The sequence below is a fragment of the Typopeltis vanoorti genome, chromosome 22, assembly GCF_054136105.1.
Source record: "Typopeltis vanoorti isolate ZY-2024b chromosome 22, IOZ_Tvanoo_1.0, whole genome shotgun sequence".
NCBI lineage: Eukaryota > Metazoa > Arthropoda > Arachnida > Uropygi > Thelyphonidae > Typopeltis > Typopeltis vanoorti.
In genome coordinates, this window is record NC_143570.1 from 58181240 (window position 1) to 58206543 (window position 25304).

The window sequence follows — 25304 nt, forward strand, 5'->3', positions numbered from 1 at the left end:
GGCCAAATTTGAATCAAAATGACTGTCTCTCTCTCAAAAGTTTGGGAGATTCTTATCTTATGCAACCATCAATGAAATAGTTTTTAAGAATTATTTAATAATAATTTTCTGGCACTCAGCAACAATTTTCATTGGTAATCCACCGACTGTTCTGTACTTTGTATTCCATTCCTTTAACTGTTTGTTCTACACTGATAATGTACTGTTACTTTCAGTACGAAATACTTGTACCTTTAATTCATTAAAGTTATTACTGTTGGTTTTATGTGTGTTAAGTTAGTAAGTTTGATGAAGGGTGTTTCAAAGAATAGTGGTAGTAGGAATGAATGAAGCAGATGAGAAGATGGTTCAATAAGTTTGGATTTAAACTGTGTATGGATGGGATGTTGACCCACAGCTGCTTATGTTCTTATATGATCAGAGGAAAGGAAAGGATTGATGGTGGTGGCCATTTCAGTGGAGCAATGCCCATGAAGTACCTGTAAGAAAGGCATAATGAGAAAGAAGTATTTTCATTGGTCTAGATCCCAATAATTGGACCTCAATATAGGTCAAAACCAGTTTGGGTAACAATCCTTCCCATAATGTACACCAATACACATGTATACCAATATACAAAAAGAAGTGTGCTGTTCTTTATAGGATACTAAGATAACTAATAATGTGCAGTCAACAACCACTGTGTACAAGTAGCCTAGTCATGAAGATACTTCATGCACAAACTTTGTTTGCTCATGTTTGGGTAAAGGATTAAAACTGGAATATAATTTCTTGTTAGTAAAATTTACTTTCCAACCAAGCAGAAAAAATTTTTATCCATATAATAACCTTACCTTAAATCATTAGCTGACAATATACTTATAACCACATGTACAACTTATTCCATCCATTCACCACTCTCCACATGGGGAGAGAGAAAAAAAAAATCGAGTTCTCATGCTATTGATACCATGTGCTTGTGCAACTTCCAGTGGTTTACCACATGTTCTCTCCCATTTTGTTATGCAGTGAAAAATTTCTTTTTTTTTCTTTTTGTTCTGAATTTACAGTAATAATGCATTTGCAGCTCTTTTTCCGAGTGCATTATGAAACACTAGAAGTGCAAATCAATTTAAGATTCCATATGAAAGACTGTTGAATGAGTGAGACCTATTATTATTAGTCTTGATGACATGGAGGTTTGTACCTTACTAATAACACTGAAGAAAGCATACCAAAAGTTCTAAGTAAATAAGTCAGCAGATGTTCCAAAAAACACAGAGAAAAACATATGAGAGTTAAGCTGTGTGTAAAAATAGCTAAACAAAGTCAAGGGAAGACTTCAGTAAGAATATAGAAACTAAATATCAGTAAGGTGGCAAAATGTTCTGGATGCTACTGATAACACTTGGAAATGGAGGAACAAGTACTGTAAAAGGAATCAAAGATGATAAAGGTGACATGAAAACTTAGAATTTATATATACCAGATGTCTGAAGTGATTACTTTGAAAGACTTAAATGAAACAAGCTGTAACAGAACGATAGTAGAAATCAAACTTAGCTCTTGCTTTATGAAGATGATTTACTCCTCAACACATCCAGTGCAAGTCATTAGGATTCTCTAAATTGATCTAAAAAAAAATCAGCAATAAAAAGACCAGAACTATGAAAATAGGTAGGAACATAGCAAATTCAGCTGTATTCTCAATGGAGAACCTGTAGGACAAGAAAAATATTTCAGCTATTTAAGCACAGTGTTTAGTGAAAATGGCAAGTTAAATCTGGAAATAGACAATAGAATAAGTAAAGTTAGTATGTTAAGGAGCCAGTTGAATAAATTTATATGGAATAAGAGAAATTAACCAAACTCTAAACTAGCAGTATACAAGACAGTGTTCAAATCCATTTAAGTTATGGATTAGATCTGTATAATCAGATTGAAGAATTGAGTTAGAAATAAAGCACTTGATCAAAGATTAGAGACAACAAATCTGTTCAGGTCTCTTCTTTTTCTAAGAAGAAAAAGAAGAGACCTCAACAGATGGTAATCAATGGCAGAATCATAATTAAAAATTAATATATTAGAAAAGAAACTGACATTATTAGCATTCAAGAATGTGTTATAAGGGCTAATCAAGGTGGTATGGTTGCTTAAATAGAATGGGAGAGACAACTTATGCTAAGATGGCAGGAAAAGGACCCAGAGGAAGACTAAGGTCTAGGCAGATTGATTCAGTCAGAAGTGCCTTAGATTAGATGGGACAATACTGCATGCTCAAGTAACAGACTACTTTAGAGGAAAACTGTTGATAGGAGATTAATCATCTTCTTCTTCTGCAGCTTCTCCCACTTAAGTGGGGTCACTGTTGATGATGAGTCTCCTCCACATCCTCCTGTCTTGGGCTGTCACCACATCCAAGTTCTTCATCCTCAAGTCCTCATCTACCAGCTCCTTCCATCTCTTCTTTGGCCGCCCACGATTCCTCCTTCCCTGCATATCCATCTGCATGACCCTTCTTCCCACATATTCGTCCTTCCTCCTCATCACATGACCAAACCATCTCAACCTTGCCTCCTGTACTTCGCTCCTAAGTTCATAACTTTCTCCTGTTCCCCTCACATAGTCATTTCTCAGACGATCCTTTCTGGTCACACCACACATCCACCTAAGAATTCTCATCTCTGCTACTTCCATCCTGCTGATGTCATTTTTCCTCAGGGCCACAGTTTCTATAGCATATGTCATAGCTGGCCTCACTACTGTCCTATAGATTTTGCTTTTCAGATTGATCGGCACCCTCTTATCGCATAACACTCCAGCCATCTCCCTCCAGTTCCTCCAACCCACTTGTATCCTGCATCCCACTTCCTTCTCAGCTCCTCCATCTTCTTCCACTGTTGAACCTAAGTATCTAAAGTCCCTCACCTTCCTGATGACACTTCCTTCCAGGTCTGTCTCCTGGCTACCGCCCACTGTTCAACACATATACTCTGTCTTAATTCTACTCAGTCTCATACCTCTCTCTTCAAGTACTTTTCTCCATCTTTCCAGTTTAGTTCCCACTTCTTCTCTTGAATCTGCACACAGCAAGATGTCATCTGCATAAAACATTGTCCAAGCCGCATCTTCTCTCACCTCCTCCGTCACCCACTCCATCACAATGTTAAACAGAAACGGACTTAATGCTGACCCTTGATGCAAGCCAACTGTTACTTGAAAACTTTTTGTCTGTTCCAGACAGGTCCGAACACCCGTCTTCACATTTCTGTACATCTCCTGCACCAACCTGACATATTTCTCCGGAACCGTCTTCTCCCTCAGACACCTCCAGACTTCTTGCCTTGGCACTCTATCGTATGCTTTCTCCAGATCAATAAATGCCAGATGTAGCTCCCTTTGTTTCTCTCAAAACATTTCCATCATCTGCCGTAACCCACAGATAGTATCTGTTGTTGATCTACCAGGCATGAAGCCAAATTGTTCCTGTGCAATCTCCACCTCTTTCCTCAATCTTCCATCAAGAACCCATTCTAGGATTTTCATTGTGTGGGACATCAATATAGGAGATCAATGCTAGGAGATTAATAATAATGTAAAATTAGTCATCTGGTGCTGTCATAATAGATGAATGGTGAGCTATAAGGGGCTCGAGGGGATCGCGTGAGTCCTTTGTTAAATTTTTCTCAAATTGGCGAGTCCATTGTTCTTCTTGTTTGCTTAAAAAAAAAAACATAATTTTTTGAAATATATTAAGCGACAAACTCATACGGTAACCTAACAAAAATTAGTCTATTTGGCAGCGTGTATAGATTATTTGGAATTATTGTTTCAACTCATCTATAATGAAGGCACCCAAGTTTGAAAATAAAATAAGCATATGCACTATCTTTACCCTTCTCCCTTCTGATAGCCAATCATATGGTAAAACCGTTGATTATCACTTGAAGTATAAAAACAAAAGAGAAATATAATGTATTTCAATATTGAAATTGTTAGAATTCTTAACCACTGAGATTAATGAATAACTAACTCTTATTTAGAAGTACTATTGCTGTATTTCAATATTATTGTGTTTAGATAATATTTATTTATAGACTGTTTGTCATAAAAACTTCTATCGCAAACAAAACAAATTTATTTTGTTTATAAAAAATGCAGACTATTGCATACGTGTGATTATAAAAGATTTTATTCTTATTATATTTTGATAATTAAAAAATGTTTTTCTTATGTAAGATAAATTAACATAGATGGTTGTGTGCAAATATTTCATGTTTAGATCATGAAATATTTGTTTAAAAATGATAGCCTTTACAGGTTGATTGGCATTTGTACACAAGCTGTATTAATAAAAGTTTTTGTGTGAAATACGGCTTTTTTTGGTCAACAATGCGAGCCCTTTGTTAAAATTTCCATAGCTCACCACTGGAGATATAAATCTGTTAAATGTAAAGTACATGTCATATTTAACAGAGTTAAAATTTTTAAGCAGTAATCCACACTTTGACTAGTTCAGGTCATACTGAATATTAATTCCAGCTGAGTTTTCTATGGTAATAATAAATTGGTGCAGGGGATGACGGTTTGAACACTGGCTGCATTTTACAGCCAGTGCTTCTGAAAGCAAGAAACACATATTTCCTTTCAATATGGCTGCAACTTTAAATGCAGATATTAGATAAATTGTATACAATATATTTTTATCCTTTTGTTTATAGTTGATTATTAATGGCAGAACAAAATGAGAAAAACTTATAATATATATGATTTCTTTTAATCATAAAAAAAGGGCCATCGATAGGTATGTGCAAAATTTTAACAAAACAAACCATACAAGAAGATAAAATATTTGTGTCATTACATTAATACTGTATCTATATGGGAAAATATTATTCTCAGAATTATTATGATAATTTGTTAATATTTCCACTTATCACCTGAAGGTGCATTTTCTGTTCATGTAGAATTATTATTATTGTTCTTGTTGTTGGTCTGGGAAACTCCAAGGAGTCGACAGACTCATCGAGGGAGGCCCTAACATCATGTCAAGAACATCTATTCGACATTGACACAGTATCTATCATACCTTGCCTTGAACTCATTCACGGTCGTAGCACCCACAACAGACTCTGGAAGCTTATTCCACTCATTCACCACTCTCCAAGTAAAAAACCTAGCTCTGACACCCTTGTCAACCATGCTCTTGCCCAGTTTCCATGCATGGTCCCTAGTCCTCCCACCACCAGTCATATTTTCAAAAATATCTTCTGGATCAATCCTGTAGAAACCCTTCAGTAATTTGAATGTCTCAATCATATCACCCCTCCTTCGCCTATCGTCCAATCTCTGCAACCCACAAATCTTCAACCTATTCTCATAAGGTTCATTCCACAGACTTCTATCATCTTGGTCACTCGTCTCTGGATCCTCTCCACTTCCTCCCCATCACGAAGAAACCCTGGTGCCCATAACTGGGCACAGTAGTCCAGATGGGGTCTTATCAAGGCTCGATACAGAGGAACAACAACTTGTTTGTCTCTGCATGTTAAAGTATTTTTCAGAAGCCAAGTGATTTGATGAGCTGATTTAGTCACTTTTGCAATGTGCCCCCCCCCCCCCCTCCAAAACTTCAATTCCCTATCCACCAACACTCCCAAATCCCTGGCCTCATCAATCTCCTGGAGTATGGTTCCACCAATGCGATATACTGCTGCTATTCTTTTCACCCCAAAGTGTATAACCTTACACATTGCCACATTAAATTGACATCCATTTTTCCTAGCGCAGTCCTCCAAACTATCCAAATCATCCTGTAAAATTTTGACATCCTGTGCACTCACAATTGCTCTACCCAACTTTGCATCATCAGCAAACAAGTGAACACTTCCTCTCAAATCCTTTCCTATATCATTGATGAACAAATTGAAAAGCAGTGGTCCAAGAACAGAGCCCTGCGGCACACCACTAGTCACAAGCTGTCTTTTAGACTCCACTCCTGAATAAACCACTCTCTGGTATCTCTCCTTCAACCACCCTCCTATCCATCTCACCAACCCTGTATCTATCCCCATCTGCTTACTTTTTACTGATTTTTTTTTTATTGACAATGATTCCTGATATGCTAATCGGGCGGTAATTTACCACAGCAGTCTTGGAACCACCTTTATGCAGAGGAACTATTTCCCCCTCTTTCCACTCCCTCGGGACTAACCCAGACCCGAGACTCAAATTAAACAAAATGGTCAAGGGTACTGACAATTCTTCAGCTGCTTCTCGTACAACATGAGCTGGTATACCATCCAATCCCACGGATGTATTGACATTGGGGTTATGCAATAGACTACTCACCTCCACTTCATTCACCACAATTCCCGTATAATCTACTGGTTTATTCGTTTCTGCAATGTCACCACCTGGTTGATATATACTTGCAAAGTGCTCACTCAGTAACTCAACTATATCAACTGATTCAGTTACCTCCCTACCATCGGCATTCTTTAAAATCATTCTGCCATGTACATTTTTCCTTTTACTTGCTACATATCTAAAAAACTGTTTAGAATTCTCTTTAGCTTGCATGGCCAATGTTGTTTCGTAATCCTTTTTAGCTTTTCTTACCACACTCATTACCCTTCTGGCCTGTGCTTTATACCGTTCATGTGCCTGCCGGTCACCTTTCTCCTTAAATTCTCTCCATAGTTGTTTCTTTTTTTGCAGCTCAAGCTTAATGGTGTTATTCATCCATTTAACCCCTACTTGATTTATCATTCGAACTCTAGGTATACAGTCAGCCATTGCTTCATGCAAACACTTCTTAACTGCCTCCCAGGCACTATCAACTTCTAGTCCTTGCAGTTGTACATGCCATGGCACAGAACCAATCAAACTCCTAAGCTTGTCATACTTTCCAGCCCGATAATTCCACATGTACCTTGTCTTAATTGAAAATTCCACACCTTCAGCCACCTCCAAAGTCAAGACCCTATGATCATTCTCACCAATTGGTGGCAATGTGGTCATATTTGTTACAGCCAAATCCTCAGATGTAATTACTAGGTCAAGCACTCTCTGACCCCTAGTATTTTCCATTACATGCTGTCGCAGATAGTTATCCCTTAATAACTGCAGAAAATCCAATTCCTTCCCCCGTGTGTCCTCTCCTCACTCCAATCAATGCGACCATAGTTGAAATCTCCCATAATAATTACCCTCCTTCCACTCATTTGCTTGTGCATACTGTCACCACCATCTTTTCCATCACCTGGTCTATAGCAGCACCCAATTGTATATTTAGTTCTGCTAGCCACAATCTCACACCAAATGGCCTCAAATGTGCTCTTTTCTCTATCCTGCAATTCAACTTCTATTCTCCTTGGCTGTAGCTCAATAGCTATCATCAACAATACTCCTCCCCCCATTTTATTCTCCCTGTCATTCCTGAACACACTATATCCATCACATTCGATCCAACTAGCTATATCATCTACTGTCAGCCATGATTCACTAATACCAATAACCTGTGGTCTGGAAGTGCCAACACCATGGCCAAAAACTCTTCCTTCTTGTTCCTAATACTCCTAGCATTACAAAATAAAGACTTATTGTTACATAGACCATATATTTATAACGTACTTAAGTTCTTATACATTGCCTACAGGTTTCGCTAGTAACTGACTAGCTTTCTCAAGGCTTGCATAGTACATAACATCAGGGTTGTATTTAAACCAACAAATAGCATAAGACAAGTCCTAAGATCTCCTAAAAACAGTGTGCCATTTTATAAATATCCAGGTATGTATAATATTCCATGCACGTGCCGTCTTTCCTACATTGGACAGACTTCGAGAAGCCTGGAAATAAGACAGAAAGAACATGTAGGTGATGTTAATCACCACAGAATGATCACCTCAGGATTGGCACTTTTATTCCAGTCTATAGTGTGGTTGTCAACTTCAAACCACACTATAGACTGGAATGACAGCTCCATGCCCTACGTAGACGAGGATTACAGACATTGAGTATTAAAGAAGCGGCAGTTATACTACGTACGGGAAGTAACTAAACAGAAATCAAGGGGCCATTCTGAACGATACCCGGAAAAATCTAATTAACTCCCTCAGTTCAACAGAGTTACAGTACGCAAATAATCATATTACGCGTTTGCATGTAACACGTGTTCATGATGCTGAGTAGTTGTGTCACGCGAACGTGTCACCCTAGCTACCTAACAGGTACTAACGGTTCTTTGTATTTTTAAACCTTTTTTGCATTTACCTTTTTTTGTACTATGCAAGCCTTGAGAAAGCTAGTCAGTTACTAGCGAAACCGGTAGACAATGTGTACGAACTTAAGTATGTTATAAATATATGGTCTATGTAACAATAAGTCTTTATTTTGTAACACTTTATGACCAAAAACATGTACAATTTAAACTCCTAGCATTAGTGTACATGAATTTAAGACCCCCATTAGCCCCAACCCTACCTTGATGCCTTATATTAACTATCCCACTCTGATTTGTTGTCCTTATTCGCTCGGGCATTATATTCATTATATTCATTCATACATTCAACTGCCTCCCTAAGGACTGTATATCTACCCTCCCCGCTTAATAAATCTAGTTTCCCTGAATTTGCACATCCACTACATTCAGCAACACTTTCTCAAGTCTCCTTACACCATAACCATTCAAATGCAAGCCATCCATCTTATATAGATCCTTTCGCCCATCGAACTCACTCCACACATCCACAAATTCCACACCACTCATCATACATAACCCACACATAGTCATTCGCAATTATGGCCCTCCTTTTAAACAATTCACTGTCATACCGTGGCAAAAGACTAATCATTCTAACTCTCTCACTCTTTTCTTTTGCTACCTCAAACAATTCATTCAGGTCTTCTATCATTTCCATTTTATCTCCTTTCAAATCATTCGTACCTGCCACAACAATCATTTCTTTCACCCTTTCCTTTTGCTGTCTAATAGACTCAGTTACATCCTTTATGGTCGCACCAGGTTGGTACGATTTTGTCAAATCCTCTACTAACACACCTCGTACTAACGAGTCTCCATACAGCACTCTAGCCTTCATTTTGTTCATGTTTACACTCATACGCCGATTTTTCATGTCATACTTTTTATTATTGGCTGGTTCAATCAGTCGTCTTTTGCTCATACGCTCTAGCTGCTGTTTTGCCCTTTGTATTGCACCATTCAACAACGCGATCTCACTCACTGCATCTATCTCATCTTTTTTATTCTCTGTAAAACCATTAATACTATCATTCACACTTTCTACATTCACACTCTCACAATTCTCTGGTACAACCTCGCCGTTTCTTGTCATATCCCTATTTTCTTCATTCTGAAGTTTGACAAAAATATCACACTCACGATCTGAAATACACTTCAATTCCTCATTCTCCCTACATTTTCTACACACATGCACTCCTTTATTATCATCTAACCACACTCTGACCGCACTCTGCAAAGTGTACATTTCGCAGATAGTACACTGAATCATCTCCTTTACATTACCGTTCTTGAGAGAAGATGGCGAACCATCATTACTGGCCGCCATTTTCCTTCGCACTGGAGCCATACTTACTAGTAACGTATTTTATCAAATTATAAATACCAAAAACACACAAACAGGTGCACTGAGATATGTAAGGCAAACAAAACTACGCAATATTAAAGTAAATTTATCAACGATAACTGAAAACAACGCTTACCTTATCAGGAGCTTTCAGGAACACTACACACTACGAATCCCTCTAGCAGCGACTTCCCGACATAGATTATGTTATAAAACACTTTAGCACACTAACTACACTAATAAAACTACAATAATATACTAAAATTGCACAATTAAATCTAACGAAATATTTAATAAATCAACAAAAATCACAAATCTTTCAGGAGCTCTCCGACAGTACGTCTCTTCACCGGCTAGCCTTGACACCAATTATTCCGGATAATTCTGAAACAATTACTTGGGCCAAATTAATCGCATATATCCATGTTTTAAAAAGTTCACCATTTGTTCCAATTAAATTTTGTTTATTTTATTCATAATCCTAGTTAAAAATTACTTCACAGATAAATGTTTAATTTCCACACTTACATAGTTTTTCTAAATGGAAAACAAAACAAATCTTTAGACATATAACAGGACATTTATAATAATTTAGAATATTCAATATTTTATAGTCTTCTCATTTTACTGTTATTCATTGAAGTCAACTAATATAATGTGTGTTTACACCACATCAGATGCCTCCCTCATGATAGGCAAATTGGGTATTCTGTAAATGTGATTAGGCTCTCTCACATTTGTGAGAGCCATGACCACAGTAAAGATTCCATCCAGTGCATTATGACTTGAGGGATGTAACAATATGCTGATAATTAACTTATATTTAGTGTGTAAAGTTTATTATCTGCCTGTTAATGGTTAAATGCATATACATACGTTAAGGATTATGACCTTTGCAACCTTATTTTTGCACCCTACCAATCAGATATGCTCATTTTGTTATCTATTTCCATATTCAATCTGCTATCTTCACTAAAAATTGTGCCTAAATAGGTGAAATATTTCACTTGATTTATAGGTTCTCTGCTAGAAAAGCAACTAATGTTTTTCATATCCCTTACTATCAAGATTGTTCTTCTCCAAGTTTCTCTTCCACACTTTTTTTTTCAAATGTACTTGTATAAATTAACTAGAGCACTCAGTCAAGAGATTGTTCTGTAATTCTCATATAGCTCGATTTTCCATTTTTTTAGATGGATATTATTAGAGCTCAATTCCAATCATCTGAAATTCATACTGGAATTTTCCGAGCTGACCAATTTGGTCAGATGAATGTTCTGTTGTGCTCACTAATCCTGTTGAATTAATGAGCATCAAAACTACATCTCTTATGGTTTATTTCTCAAGTCCAGTTTAGTGCAGTATCGCACAAAGCAAAGGATCCTTTGGAAAGACATACAGCTTGCATACAGAAGTCATTTTAAGCATGAAAGCTTGCTACATCAATCGATTTATACTGGCATGATAGCTTATCCAATATGAACATTTGGGAAAGTTCTCTCCATATCTTCTTAATCCCCTCCCCCCACCCCCAGAATTGTTATTTCTATTTATATTTGTTATCTCTAGCAAGAAGGACCTGCCTTAATAAGCCAACTGTTAAACATTGTCTTTTTTGAATTAGTTTATTTTATTGATCGCATCAATGATCGGGTGTATGATTCAGCCTGAAATATGTTTGAGTTTTTAATCCTATTAAATCTTTTGTTTTGGCATTTACATGTTCAAAATATAAGAGTGATATGTTACTCAGAAATGCTTATGCTCTTATATTAAGTATGTTTCAAGAGTCTCAGAGTACATTTTGTCTCTCATCTGTTATTATATCTATTATAAACTTGGAGCTAGAGTGCATAATACATATTCTGTTATTATGCATCTCATTCACATTCTTATGGATATTTAAAATTTTTATATTATGGCCTTCTGAGTCTCATCAAACACCTATGGCAATAAAAAAAAATTAGTTAACATTACTGTAAATAATGCTATTGTCAATATTAAACATTTCTGAGAATGTTTTCAATTCCTGAAAGTACTTACTAATTTAAAAATGGCAGCACTAATGGAATCAAACCATTCTTTGCTAGTTTGGGCATTATCATCTTGGAGCAACACCTGGTGGCCATACACTGTACTAATCTAGAGAAGAGGAAAAAAAGTTAATATGTAAGTATTTTAAAAGAATGCACAGTGTTCACATTAATTAAAAAAATGGAATAATTCATTCTTAATGGCTGAAAATTGTTATTATTATTACAGACACCTCCATGAGGTCAATCAACATTCCAAAAACCAAATACTTACCTTCATTTGCACAATACCTGTTATACTTGGCTTTGAAATCATTCACTGACACAGCACTCATAAATAAATGAGTCTGGCAATACATTCATCACACTCCAGCGAAAAATCTATCCCTCATGTCCTTACTAAGTAAACTCTCTTAATTTTCCAGGGATTACCTCGATTTCTCCCCACGAGTCATTTACATTTCATCTGTGTCAATCCTATAACAATCTTTAAGTAACTTATATGTGTCTCTATCATATCCCGTTTCCTCTTATCAGTATTCCAACTATTTCTGTATTCCAAAAAATCTTCAATTTATCTTCATAGGAAGCATCCCATAAACCTGCCACCATCTTGGTCACTAACCTCTGGATCCTTTCCACTGTTCTAGATCTCCAAGGAATCTAGGTGCCTTTAACCTCTCTACCAGCCGAGGTGGATGAAATAGTAAGACCAACTTGCACTTCTTATCCATGTTATTCAATGTGTTACAGAATCATATCCAGATATATATATATATATGCCCTGGCCGGTTGGGGGGTTAATAACCCAAAGTCCACTAGCATTCCCAAATCTCTAGCATTTTCTTGCAAATTACTAGCAAATCTCTAGTGATTTCTTGCAATTCAATTGCATCAATGTAGTACCTAGATGATAATCTTTTCATCCAAAATGCATAACCATTCTTCTTGGCCCATATTGTTAGTCTACATAAGTTATCCTGAAGATCTTCATATAATGCTGCTTCCAGTTTTACATAATCAGTATATAACTGAATACTTCCCCTCAGGTTATTTCCTATATCATTAATGTACAAGTTAAAGCAGTGACGAGTACAAAGCCCTGTGGTATACCACTGGTCACATGCCTTCTATGGGACTCAACTTCTCCATATAACAGAGTTTTGTGGAGCACCCTGTCAAATGCTTTTGCAAAATCTAGCAGTATCATTATTATAAAAAGTGAATAAATTACCGAGGTATGACATACTCTTCACAAAACCATGCTGTCCACCCATACTCTGATTTCTATCAAGCCATTCCTGAATCTTGCTTTTAACCAACTTCTCCTTGAACCAATAAATACCTTGACCACCCATCTCAAAATGCTGATTAGTCAATTATTTGCTACTTCTGTTCTGTAGACTCCTTTGTGAAATGGAACTATTTTGTCCTCTTTCCATTCCTTGGGACTCAAACAATCTAGTCAAAGGCACTGCCAGTACTCCACATATTCTTGGAATATGTAAGCTGATATTCCATCTAATCCCATAGACATATTCATCAAGGTTCTGTAACATCATGTACACCTCTTTCAACATCAGTCCATCACATCTGTTGCTAGTTCGTTATTTTTCTACGTTTTGGGTGCTAAATTGTTGCTCTGGAATATGAGTGTACTTCAGTTGATTGTTTTTTGAAGTTAGTTGTTGTCGTGACATTGTGTATTTTGGTTGCCGAGAAGATGGGGTGGGAATCAAATGCATAACGGTGGAAGACAAGACAAAGCTAAGTTTTCATTACTGTATTTAGTTTTATTTCTTAAGTGTACTTAAATGTTTTGTTTGTAATTGTTTGTACTTTTTCTTATTTATTTATACTTCCTAATACTTATTTAGTGTTTATTTTTGACACTAATTAGCGACATTATTTTGAATAATTAATAATTACGCTAGTAGTTCCTTGACAGTAAGGAATGATAGCGGATTCGGCTGCAGTAGAAAATGGCATGTTGCCAAGTCCTCCACCATTTAAGAACTCTATTATAAGTAATTTAATAAGGGACTTTGCGACATTCAGTATTTGCGGCATGTATGCATCATGGGAACTGGATATGTGGCTTGTGAGGGGGGGGGTGCGTGCGTAAAGTGTAACCAGTAGGATGAAATAAATGCATTAGATATATCAATATCCAACCTTGTTGCTCCAGGAATGGAAAATGAATATAGGAAGATGAGTAGTGTGATAGGAGAGAATGAAGAAAAAAATATGAATGAGAAAATAATAGTTGATAGTGTGGAAGGCGCGAGTGACTGTGAAAGTTTAGGAGAGTGAATTTCGATTAAGAGTGACTGACCTGCAGAGGGAGATAGATGAGCTGAAAGAGGAGGTGGAATGTCTTGTGAATGAGAGTATGAAATATGAAAGATGAGATTAGCAGAATGGAAGAGATAAATGCAAGGCGAATCAGAGAAGGGGAGAGAGAGAGAGTTTTGAGAATGATAGGAGAGGAGAGAATTTTGGGATTGATAGAAGAGGTGAGAATGGAAAAATGGAAACAGTAGAAGACAGGGAATGAGAGAGAGGTATGGGAGTGCTAGAAGAGGAGAGAATGGAAACAGTAGGAGAGAGGGGATGAGAAAGAGAGGTATGGGAGTGCTAGAAGAGGAGAAAATGGAAACAGTGGGAGAGAAAGAGGATGAGGTATGGGAATGCTAGAAGAGGAGAGAATGGAAACAGTAGGAGAGGGAAGAAGGGGGGTATGGGACTGCTAGAAGAGAGAATAGGAGCAGTAGAGGAGATGGGATGAGAGAGACATATGGGAATGAAAGAAGAGGAGAGAACGGAAACAACAGGGGAGAGAGAGAGAATGGTAAGAGGTATAATGTATGGGGGACTCAATGATCCGTGGTGTTCAAGATAGGACACGTGAGGAGTGTTTGCCAGGAGGAACGATAGAAAGAGTGGCTATGGCAATCAAGAGAGGTGAAAGGGTGGATGAGATGATTGTGATGGTAGGAACAAATGACCTGAGTGGTAATTTAAGTCGGGCAGCGAGAGATATGAGATTTTTGCTTGAAAGTGTATGGAAGAAGACACAGAGAGGAACAACAGTGTGGTGTTGCCTAGGTATGATAATGATGAGATGAGCAGAAGAGCGGTAATATTGAATGACATAATAGCTAGAATGTGTGACAAGATAGGACTGGAATATGTGGATGCTTGGAGTGCATATGAGGACAGAGAGGAATTGTATGCAAGAAATGCTTACATTTGAATGAGGAAGGACGTAGGCATCTGGAGAGATTACTGTTCTGAATGAGTCAGTGTGTACTAGTGAGGATGGTAGCAGGGGTGGACTCTTGTGGTAATGGGTACTTGGGAGAAGGAGGATGACATCAGGTAACACTGAGCCCAGTGGAGTCTACAGGGGATAATGCTGGGTATAGAAACAACGGCATTTATATGATTTATACTAATGCCGGGAGTATCCAGAATAAGGGAGACGAAGTGGTGGTGCAGATAGCATCAGCCTGGCCAAAAATTATTGGGATCACTGAGACGTGGTTGACAGAAAAGGATATAATAACAGGAATAGAAGTCACTGGGTACAGCATTTTTCGGCAGGATAGGAAGGGAAAGCGTGGTGATGGAGTACTGCTTATGATAAGTGACGACCTATGTCCTCTAAGAGTGGAGGCTTTGGAAGGCAGTGACACTAATGATTTTGAAAGCATATGGTGTGAGGTAGAGCTGGGCAAGACCGGATATTTAGTGGGGTGTTGCTACAGACCCAGGAGCACAGAGGGTGGGAATCAGGAGATGTTTGACAGTTGAGTTTGGCAAGTGCAAGAAGAATGATTGTTATGGGAGATTTTAACTAAAGTAGTATAAATTGGGGAGAGGAAGATGCATGTAGCAATAAGAGAATGGAATTTCTAGAATTCTTGAGGGACAAATGTCTTAGGCAACATGTAATAGAGGGATCAAGAGGTTCAAGAGTTTTGGATTTGGTCATAGCATCAGAAAAGTTGATAATAACTGAGATGACATCTCTCCCACCAGTTGGAGAGAGTGACCATATGGTTTTGACTTGGAAAATGAATAGACATGCAGGAGTATCAAAGAGACAGGAACATATGTGGAGTTATAAGGCAGGTGATTATAATAGTCTAAGATGTCAACTTGGAGAAGTTTCATGGAGTGAGGAATTGGAAGACTGGGATATCATTAGTGCATGGGAAATTGTGAAAGAATATTTGTTAGCAGCAATGGTAAGTTGTATACCACGAGTGAAGAAGAGGACACAATTTGGAGCAAAGTGGATGACAAACAATATTATGCAGGAATTGCATGCGAAAAAGAGGCTATGGAAGAGATATAAGGAGACAGGTGAAGAGAAGATGCATGAAGAATACAAGACACAGGCCAGAAGATTGACTATTCAGTCAGGTTGTGAAACTGGAATATGAGAGGAGATTGGCCCTAAGATCCAAAGAAAATCCTAGGGAATTTTTTAGCTATGTGGCCAGTAGGAGGAGAAATGACTGTGGAAGAATGATATTGCGGGATAAAAATGGGAATAGAGTGACTGATGCAGAGGACATAGTGGAATTGTTGAATGAACACTTTATTAGAGTATTTCATCTTGAAGAAGTCAGTTTTAATTCTAGAGGGATAGGGCAGGTTTGAGGTTTAGAGTTGCAGGAGGAGAGTGTGTTCCGAATACTGCGTACTCTGGATGTCAGTAAAGCTGTGGGACTGGATGGTATTTCACCACGAGTTTTGAGAGAATGTGCTAGGGAACTGACAGTGCCTTTGACCTGGCTTTTCAATGAAAGTCTAGCTGCAGGAAAGGTGCAGGGAAATGGAAAGAAGGTAAGATAGTGCCATTGCATAAGGGTGGTAGTATACTGGAAGTGTCGAATTATAGGCCAGTTTGCATGTCATCAGTAGTTGTTAAGATCTTGGATGACAGTGGTGTTATTCGTGAGTGTCAACATGGATTGGTGAAGGAGCACTCTTGTTTTAGCAATATGCTAGTCTTTTATAATAAAGTTACAAGTGCATTAGATGAGGGAAAGGCATATACTGCCATTTTCTTACACTTAACGAAAGCATTTGATAGGGTGCCACATGATAAGCTGATATTTAAGTTGCAGCAAATGGGTCTGGATGTCAGGTTGGTCAACTACATTCAGCATTGGCTGTCCAATAGATATCAGAGAGTTGTGTATAGTGGGACAGTTTCAAAGATGCAGAGGGTTACAAGTGGGGTCCCACAGGCCTCAGTACTGGGACCTATATTATTTAACCTTTATATCAATGACATTGTCAGTGGATTGCAAGGGGATATTCAGTTGTTTGCAGATGATGCAAAGCTGGGAAGGGTTATTAGTAATAGTGTAGATGTGGAAGCTCTGCAAGAGGATTTGAATAAGCTAGATAGATGGGCAAATGAATGGGGGTGTTGTCAGTTTAATGCAACAAAATGTAAGGTCTTGAGGTTTGGGAAACATCGATGGGACGCTGCATACTCTATGGGAGGAGTTATACTGGAGGAAGTATGGGAGACAAGAAATCTTGGGTTGATGATTGACAGAAACCTAAAATTTAGGGGACATATTGCAAAGGTGGTGAAGGTAACAAAGAGGATTGCTGCAATAATGAGAAGGACACTGACCTGCAGAGATAAAAGGATTATCATTCCGTTGTATAAGTCTCTAATCAGACCACCCTTGGACTATTGTTCTCAGATTTGGTCCCCAGGATTTGAAGGGGATAAATTAACTGTGGAAAGGGTACAAAGATGGTTTCAGGCCTGTACAATGTTAGTTATGAGGATTGGCTAAGGGAATGTGGACTGCACAGTTTGGTGGATAGAAGAAGGAGAGGTGATATGATTGAGACTTTTAAACTGTTGAGAGGTGGTTACGGGGTTGACACTGGGGAGTTTTTTGCTTGGTTGAAGAGCGGGAAGGAGTGATGAAAAGAGGCCATCCCTGGAAGTTACGAAAGGAAACTGTTTGCAAGAGGGTGAGGAGTGGTTTCTTTGTATGGAGGGTGGTTGAACCATGGAATGCATTGCCTGATGGAGTGGTGAGAGCAAGAACGGTCAATGAGTTTAAGGAGTGGTGTGATTGTGTTTCTTGGGGGGGGGGGGGGACTCCCCTTGATGAATCTTGATAGACTGTGTTTCTTAGGTAGGACCTCCTGTGATGAGTCTTTTGACTCAATGGAGCCCTGAATAATAATAATAATATCTCCACCTAGAAGATACACCTTTGCAAAGTAATAACTCATCAATTCAACTATTTTATCTCCTTCCCATCAGCATTCATCAAATTTATTCTAGCATAGTCATTCCTCTTTTACTTGCCATACAGAAATAACTCCTTTGGATTACCTTTGCCTCATTGAGCTAATTTCATATCATACTTTTTTTTTGTCTTTCTTACCATACTAGTCATCTTTCTAGCCTATGCTTTACACTGCTGTTCACCTTTCTCTTTAAATGCCTTCCCAAGCCTTTCTTTTTTTTTTTTTCCTTTTTTTTAGCAATTCATACTGAATGATGTTACTCAAATCATCTATATAATACAAAATCAGGGAAACTAGAACTTTTTTTTGTTTGTTTTGGTGTGTGGGGGGGGGGGGGGGGAGAGGAATGGGACCTGTTCAGTGGATATGCAGATATCAGTGAGATAGGTAAGTGTAAGAAGGTGCATAAAATACCACTGGCAACAAACCAGCATGGGATAGTCAGTATAAAGTGTTAGGATAACAATGAGCCTAAGGGGCTTTTTAACTTTATGTACACTAAGGCCAGAAGTATTCAGAACAAGGGGGAGGAGTTTTAGGCACTGGTTAGTTCATCCTGTCAAAGATTATTGGCATTAGTGAGACATGGCTAACAGAAGAAGATATAGATAGTGGGATAGAATGTGAATGATATAGTGTGTTCAGGGAGGATAGAGAGAAAAGAATGGGTGGAAGAATGTAATTGATGACAGCTGATGAACTGCAACCAACAAGAGTAGAAGTTCAACTGCAGGCCAGTGAAAAAGCACATTTGAGGCTATCTGGTGTGAGACAAAGGCCAGCAGAACACAATATACATTTATATTTATGTATCAATATTCATATTTACATCTATATGTATGTTGTATTCCAACCTTGACATCTGAACTGCACCCAAGAGTTTAAGTGATGTGTACAAAAACATGGATAGATGTGACTTTTTCTCTAAAAAGAAAGGTGCAATTTGTGCTCCCACCGCTCACTCAGATTGCATTATTACAACAACACTTATACTGACCTGCTGCTAAGTGCTAGACCTAGTATAGGTATCTCTTGCTTAACGCGGGATTTGATTAAAGCGGCAAAATTAATTGCGCCAATCCTTTGATATACGCGGCAAGGGTTTTGATTAACACGCCTTTAATCCTACGGAGCTCACAGCTGATCTGACAGATACATGAAAAATGTTTAATATAAATATTCTTACACAATTCAGTGTATAGCTTGGAGGTCATGAATAGCTGTGCATTCATATGTTATGAGTGATATTCTGCACTGTTTTTTGCTGTCAGATTGGTTTAACACGTTATGTAAAGGTTTGCGATATTTTACAGTAAACTGTATCTGAGAGATATATCGTGACCTCCGATGTCAGTATAGTATGGTTTAGTTGTTTTTTTTAATTCTTTGTGCAATAATTTCTAGATTGTAACTGAAAATAAATAAACCATCACGTATTGTATTACTGAAATAGAGAGCCAAAGGCTTATTTATCATACATGTCCTCTAGGAGATGTGCTTTACATTATGGAAAATACTAAGGAAAGTGATCTGGAGCTTACTACACCTTTACTACAAGTTGTCCATAAGGTTGCTTATGCTTGTATCTGCCGAAACCTTTAGTTTTTATATATTCGGCACGAAACTCTTGTAGGTTCTATATTCGGCTATGAAATAATTGGATTCAATATTTATCATACATGTCCTCTAGGAGATGTGCTTTACATTTATGAAAAATACCAAGGAAAGGGATCTGGAGCTTACTCCACCTTTACTATGAGATGCTCATAAGGTTGCTTATGCTTGCATCCGCTGAAACTTTTAGTTTCTATATATTCGACACGAAACTCTTGTAGTTTCTATATTCGGCTATGAAATAATGTTGGATTCAATATCCACTTAATTTGTACCATCATGTTTTATATTTGCAGTGTTTTTTCTTTATGTTTTATTGCTTGTTTGCCAAGGTCTGGAGAGTCATATTGCTTGTTATCGTAGAATTTATGCCGATAAGAAAAAAAAAACTAAAACTGTTCAAACGACTCTTGATAACTTCTTTTGATAAAAAAAAAAAAAACTTGCAGTAACTAATGTAGGTACAAGTATTTATTAAACATTTACTTTGCATTCATTTTTTTTCCCCCTAAAAGAGTACCATATAAAACGAATTATTAATACAGTAATCGGTCATGGACGATTTGTAATTTTTTACCACTGATTATTAGATTTGATTAACACGTTCGCTGCCACGCTACTTCGGCATAGTCTGTTCCCGTACGCCGAGCAATTTCACCTCTTCAAGATCAGTACGGTCTCGTTGCCGGTGGTAAGCATGATACGAATATACTCGTAGTTGGCTTGTGCAGAGCATATACCATTTATGAGAATACACGGTTTTGATGCTAGCTCCACAAGCCAAGCATTTTCACTTCAAGGTCAGTCCAGTAATCTCGTTGCCGGCGGTAAGCGTCATACGAGTATACTCGTAGCTGGCTTGTGTAGCTGGTTTACCCTACGAGTATACTCGTAGTTGGCAGCGAACGTGCTAACGAGATTTTGATAACATCGAGGGATTAATTAACCACGTTAATTGAGGGAAACCTGTAATTGCATCTGTTGAATTTGTCTATAACCAATATAACCATGTTGCTACCAATCAGTGAGTAGGTAGACCTAGTTAATACCAAGTTTGTAGCGAACAGAACTTACAACCCTTCTATGAGTATTGCCGAGAGGTGTCCTAATAAATTGAAGCCTTTGGCTCTTTATATATCTAATAATTTACTAGGACACCTCTCGGCAATACTCACAGAAGGGTTGTAAGTTCTGTTCGCTACAAACTTGGTATTAACTAGGTCTACATACTCACTGATGAGACCTCAATAAAGGTTGAAACCGGTCTGGGTAGTGACCTTCTCTCATAATGTAGAACAGTAATACAGCTCCTAGGAGCTAAGTTCACATTATGGGTAAATATCAAGAATAGTGATCGGAGCTTGCTCCACCTTTGACGTGAGTTGCCTCAGCTTGCACTACCTTAAGGGTCAGTTGCTGCAGTATCCAGGTATTTGCTTATGCTTAGAATCGCCGAACTTTATATAGTTTCTACTATATTCGGCATGAAACTCTTTGAGTTACTTATTCGGCTACGAAACGATATGGGATGCAATATTCCTTAACTTAAACAAGTCATATGTCGCCGAATTGAAGTCTTTGGCTCCTCATATATCTAATGATCACTGATTAGTTAGTAGGTCTCACCAAGTAGTTCAAGAGTTGGTTGTTGATGACCTTCTCCATAACTTTAGAGAGAACAGAAGTGAGAACAACTGTATTGGTAGTTTGTTGGTTGACTTTCATCATCTTTCTCTGGGATGGACAAGATGTGGACCTGTTTCCATGTTGTAAGGTAGATGTTTGAATAGGATAGATTGAAGAGGTGATATAGGACAGATGTTTACTCTGGGGCACAAGTTTTTAACACAATAGGTGGGATGCCATCAGGACAAGATGTTTTGTTTGTGTCCAGGTTATTAAGGATTCTTCAGATTTCTTTCTGGCAGAAGGCTATGGGTGACATGAAGAAGCAGTTCTTGCATTGATAACATGGACAGAGTTCTCTCTGTCCATGTTATCAATGCAGGAATTGGAAGAAAACACTGACGCCAGTAAGTTGGTCTTGTCTACAGTACTATCGGGATTAGGGACTGATAGAAACCTGGGTTGGCAAAAGTTGCACCCAACAGCAATGACAAGGGACCAGAAGGAGTGACTGCCATTTGGGAAGGAGGCAAGTTTGCAGCATTTGGCTCTTTCAAAGTCTGATTTGGATTTGGTGATAATTCTTTTACATCTGTTGAAAGCTGCAGTATAGGCAGAGAGCAACTGAAGTTTTGCACTTGTGGCATGCACAGGTTTTTTCTTTTACTGCATTAGCACACTTTAAGAACCAAGGCTTAAATGGTGGCTGAGAATATGGAGTGGAATAAATGAATAAGGGATGAAAGCCTTCATTCCTGTTATTTGCTCTGAGAAGCTGCATGGATCAGAAAAACTGAAGGGTAGTCGAACAATGAGAAGAGCAATAAAAGTCATGGAGGTCATCCCATTTAACACTCATGTAGTGACAAAGGACATGAGACTGAGAACCGGTGGCTGATGGCTGTTTTGTGGTAAAAGAGACTTGTGTGAGGTTGTGATTTGAGTTACCAAGAGGAGAACTAACATCCACAGTATACCTGGAGGGAGAGCTTGTTAGGAAGAGGTCAAGTCTGAGCTCTTCCTAACATATTAGAGGAGTCTGTCAGGTATTCTGGTAGGGAGATTGATGATACATGATAGGTTATTGCTAATGGCAAACACCTTGCCCCCCCCCACCTGCTTGATCAATGAAACTGGAGAAGGGTAGCCAATATGAATTGTGGACATTGAAGTCTACAGGAAGTGTGACCCTCACTATTTGGGTATTTAAACTGTAAAAAGTCGAGCCTTAAAGAGAGAGAGATTGTTGAAGAGGTCAGAGTGGTTAATGGAGTTTGGATAACAATAGAGAGAGCATATGAAAAGAACAGGCTAATTTTGTAGGGAAATTTTAAGCCAAAGTGAATCAAACAGTGGGGGATAAGAGGTTTTACAACTTGTGGCATTGTATGGTGGTTCTGATGAATGCACAAGTGCCACCCTTTTGGAGAAAAAAATAATGTGTAGTTTGGTCAGTTGAGATGGTTGTTGACATTGCCAATTAGGGTTCTGATAGGAATAATAATCTGGTTTAGATGACTGTAGGTGGTGGTGCACATCATTTATATTGCTGCTCAGGCCATGGATGTTGGTGAAGTGAAGGCAGAAACTTTTTTTTTCTCCTTAAGAATTAATGGTGGTGGTGGTCTGGGAGATTTTTTTGGAACTATATTTTGCGGGAGAATTTTTGTGATTTGCAGTAAAATCTCATTTCTTTGGGTTGTGATCCATTGTATATGGTAAGGAAGAGATAAAAATGAAGTGCTGCATGCAGTGAGAGGTGACAGACTTGCAAACATACCACCCACACAGAGGGAACTCAGTTTCCTGTCCATACATGGCCTCGACAGTTACTCCTGCAGTCAGAGCATTTGGTCTACCTCCAGTCACAAACTGGCAAAATACATGACTGCAAGATTCGATGCTAGCTGATCAGGAAGTGACCAGATTCATTACTAACTAGTTTGGTCCCATGCACTAACCAGCAGCAGGCCTGCAGAACAGTTTTGCTGCTATACCCTTGAAAGGAGGAGGGTCCTGTTCTCATCCACACACACACACACACACACACACACACACACACACACACACACACACACACACACACACACACACACACACACAGTGGATTGGTATGTTATTAAGGAGAACATTCTCACTGCAAATACCTGCTAAGGGTAAATATCAGGAAATTAAAGATGATGATGAATTCTGCATTATTCAGTTCTATATGTTTGTTTAGTTTTATGTCTCTACTCTTTATTTTATCAGAACAAAGCTTTTATCACTTTTACATTTGGTTCAAACTTTATATTCCTGAAATGTGAATCTAAGTAATTCTGAAATGCTTTGTGTTTGATTTAAAGCAATTCTGATCAATTAAAATTATTAATTGCTGAAATAAGTGTACTTCAAAGGCATATTCTTTTTAAGTCTTTGTTCAATAGTGAACACTGAACTAAGACTTTTGAAAGCATATGGCATGAAGTTGACAATACAGACTCTTTAGTTGGAAGTTGAAGAACAAGGAAACAGAATCATGAGCAGGAAATGTCAGGCAAATAAGCTTGCAATTGCTAAGCAAGTAATCATTACAGAAGATTTTATATTGAGCAGTATAAATTGGGTAGAGGATACATAACCAGTAGGGGAATGGAATTTCTGGAATTCTTGGGGAACAAATGTCTTCCAAGACGTGTTACCTCTGCTACGTGTTGCAGAGGTAACATGATAAAAGTCAGAGTATCTGACTATAACAGAGATGTCATCATTGTCACCGGCTGGAGAGAGTGGCCATACAGTCCTGACTTAGAGGTTGAACAGACATGCAGAAGTATCAAGAAGGAATTTGTGGTGGAATTATAATGCAGGTTACTATAATAATCTTAGAACTCGACCAGGGACAATTCCATAGATGGAAGAAACTGAAAAGGGAGAGTAGGAGCCAGTGAAGAAGTTTTCATCAGCAGCAGCAATAGACAATTGCATTCCTCAAATGAAAAAGATAACATAACTTTGTGTAAGGTGAATGAATAAGAATATCAAGCAGGAATTGCAAATCAACAAGAGGTTACAGAAAAAGTATAAACAGAGAGAGACAGGTGAAGAGTAGTTGCATGAAATATATATCCAACAGGAAAGCAACTAGTGTTAAAATGAAGATACAAGAAGAAACTAGCTTGGCAATCCAAGGAAAAATAAAAATTTTGGTTATATGGTCAGTACAACTAGAGATGACTATGGATAAATGACCCTGTTGGACAAAAATGGGGTTCAAATAACCACTGCAAATGATACAGTGGAGATGTTTCATGATTACACTATTGGGATATTTCGTCCTATAAAAGCAAGCTTTACTCATGGAGAAAAGGGGAGAATAAAGTTTGGAAGTGCATGAGAAGAATGTGTTTCAAATAACAAGTACTCTAGAAATCATTAAGGCAGTGGGACTAGATGGGATTTCATTACAGTAGTTCCCTGCTTTTTTGATATCTCGCTTTTTGCCATTCTCCTCTCTCTCTCTCTCTCTCTCTTCCCCCCCCCCCCTTGCCGACCTTCCTTCCACATGCTTCTTCTCTCAACTGACTTGCATTCATCATGTTTATAGAGTTGCATTTCTTAGAAATTGTGTGCTGTGTGTCTCTTATATTTGCTTATAATATAAGCAAAATAAGAGCTATTCATACTTATATTTGTGATTATAATAGCACCAAAGTGTAGTGATAACAATAAAAGAAGCTTTAAGCTTCTCAATTTGCAAGAAAAGTACAAACTTAGTAAGAAAGGCATGTGCATAACTGATATAGGCCGCAAGCTAGGCATCCTCACAGAACGGTTGGTACAATTGTTAAGATTAGCTTTTGCATGATTCACAAGTGATAAGTGCATTATTTACATTTTTTGGTGGCCAAAATGCATTTGCAAGCTAAACAAAGGCTAAGTTCTTCTTTTTGCTGATTTCCAGTTTTCATTTTCGCTGGTCCTCTAGTATATGGTAACCAAGCAAATAAGTGTGTGTGTGGGGGGGGGTGCCTATACATGCTTTAAGCAAATGTGCTAAGGAACTGAAAACTCAAATGACCTATCTGTTAAATGACAGTATCTAATGGGAAGTGCCGGAGGAAAAGAAGGGGAGGAGAGGTTAAGATGTAATGATACCAAC

At 38.1% G+C, this 25304-nt stretch overlaps 1 protein-coding gene across 3 annotated transcripts in view; it reads right to left on the reverse strand.

Moving 5' to 3' along the window:
* LOC150094438 (rho GTPase-activating protein 12-like) overlaps positions 1-25304 on the reverse strand; it is a 413607-nt gene that overhangs the window by 144242 nt on the left and 244061 nt on the right. For all 3 annotated transcript variants that reach the window (XM_090412339.1, XM_090412341.1, XM_090412338.1), the window contains one exon: positions 11634-11732. In XM_090412339.1, the coding sequence (XP_090268465.1) occupies positions 11634-11732 (99 nt within the window). The remainder of the gene's footprint in view (positions 1-11633; positions 11733-25304) is intronic.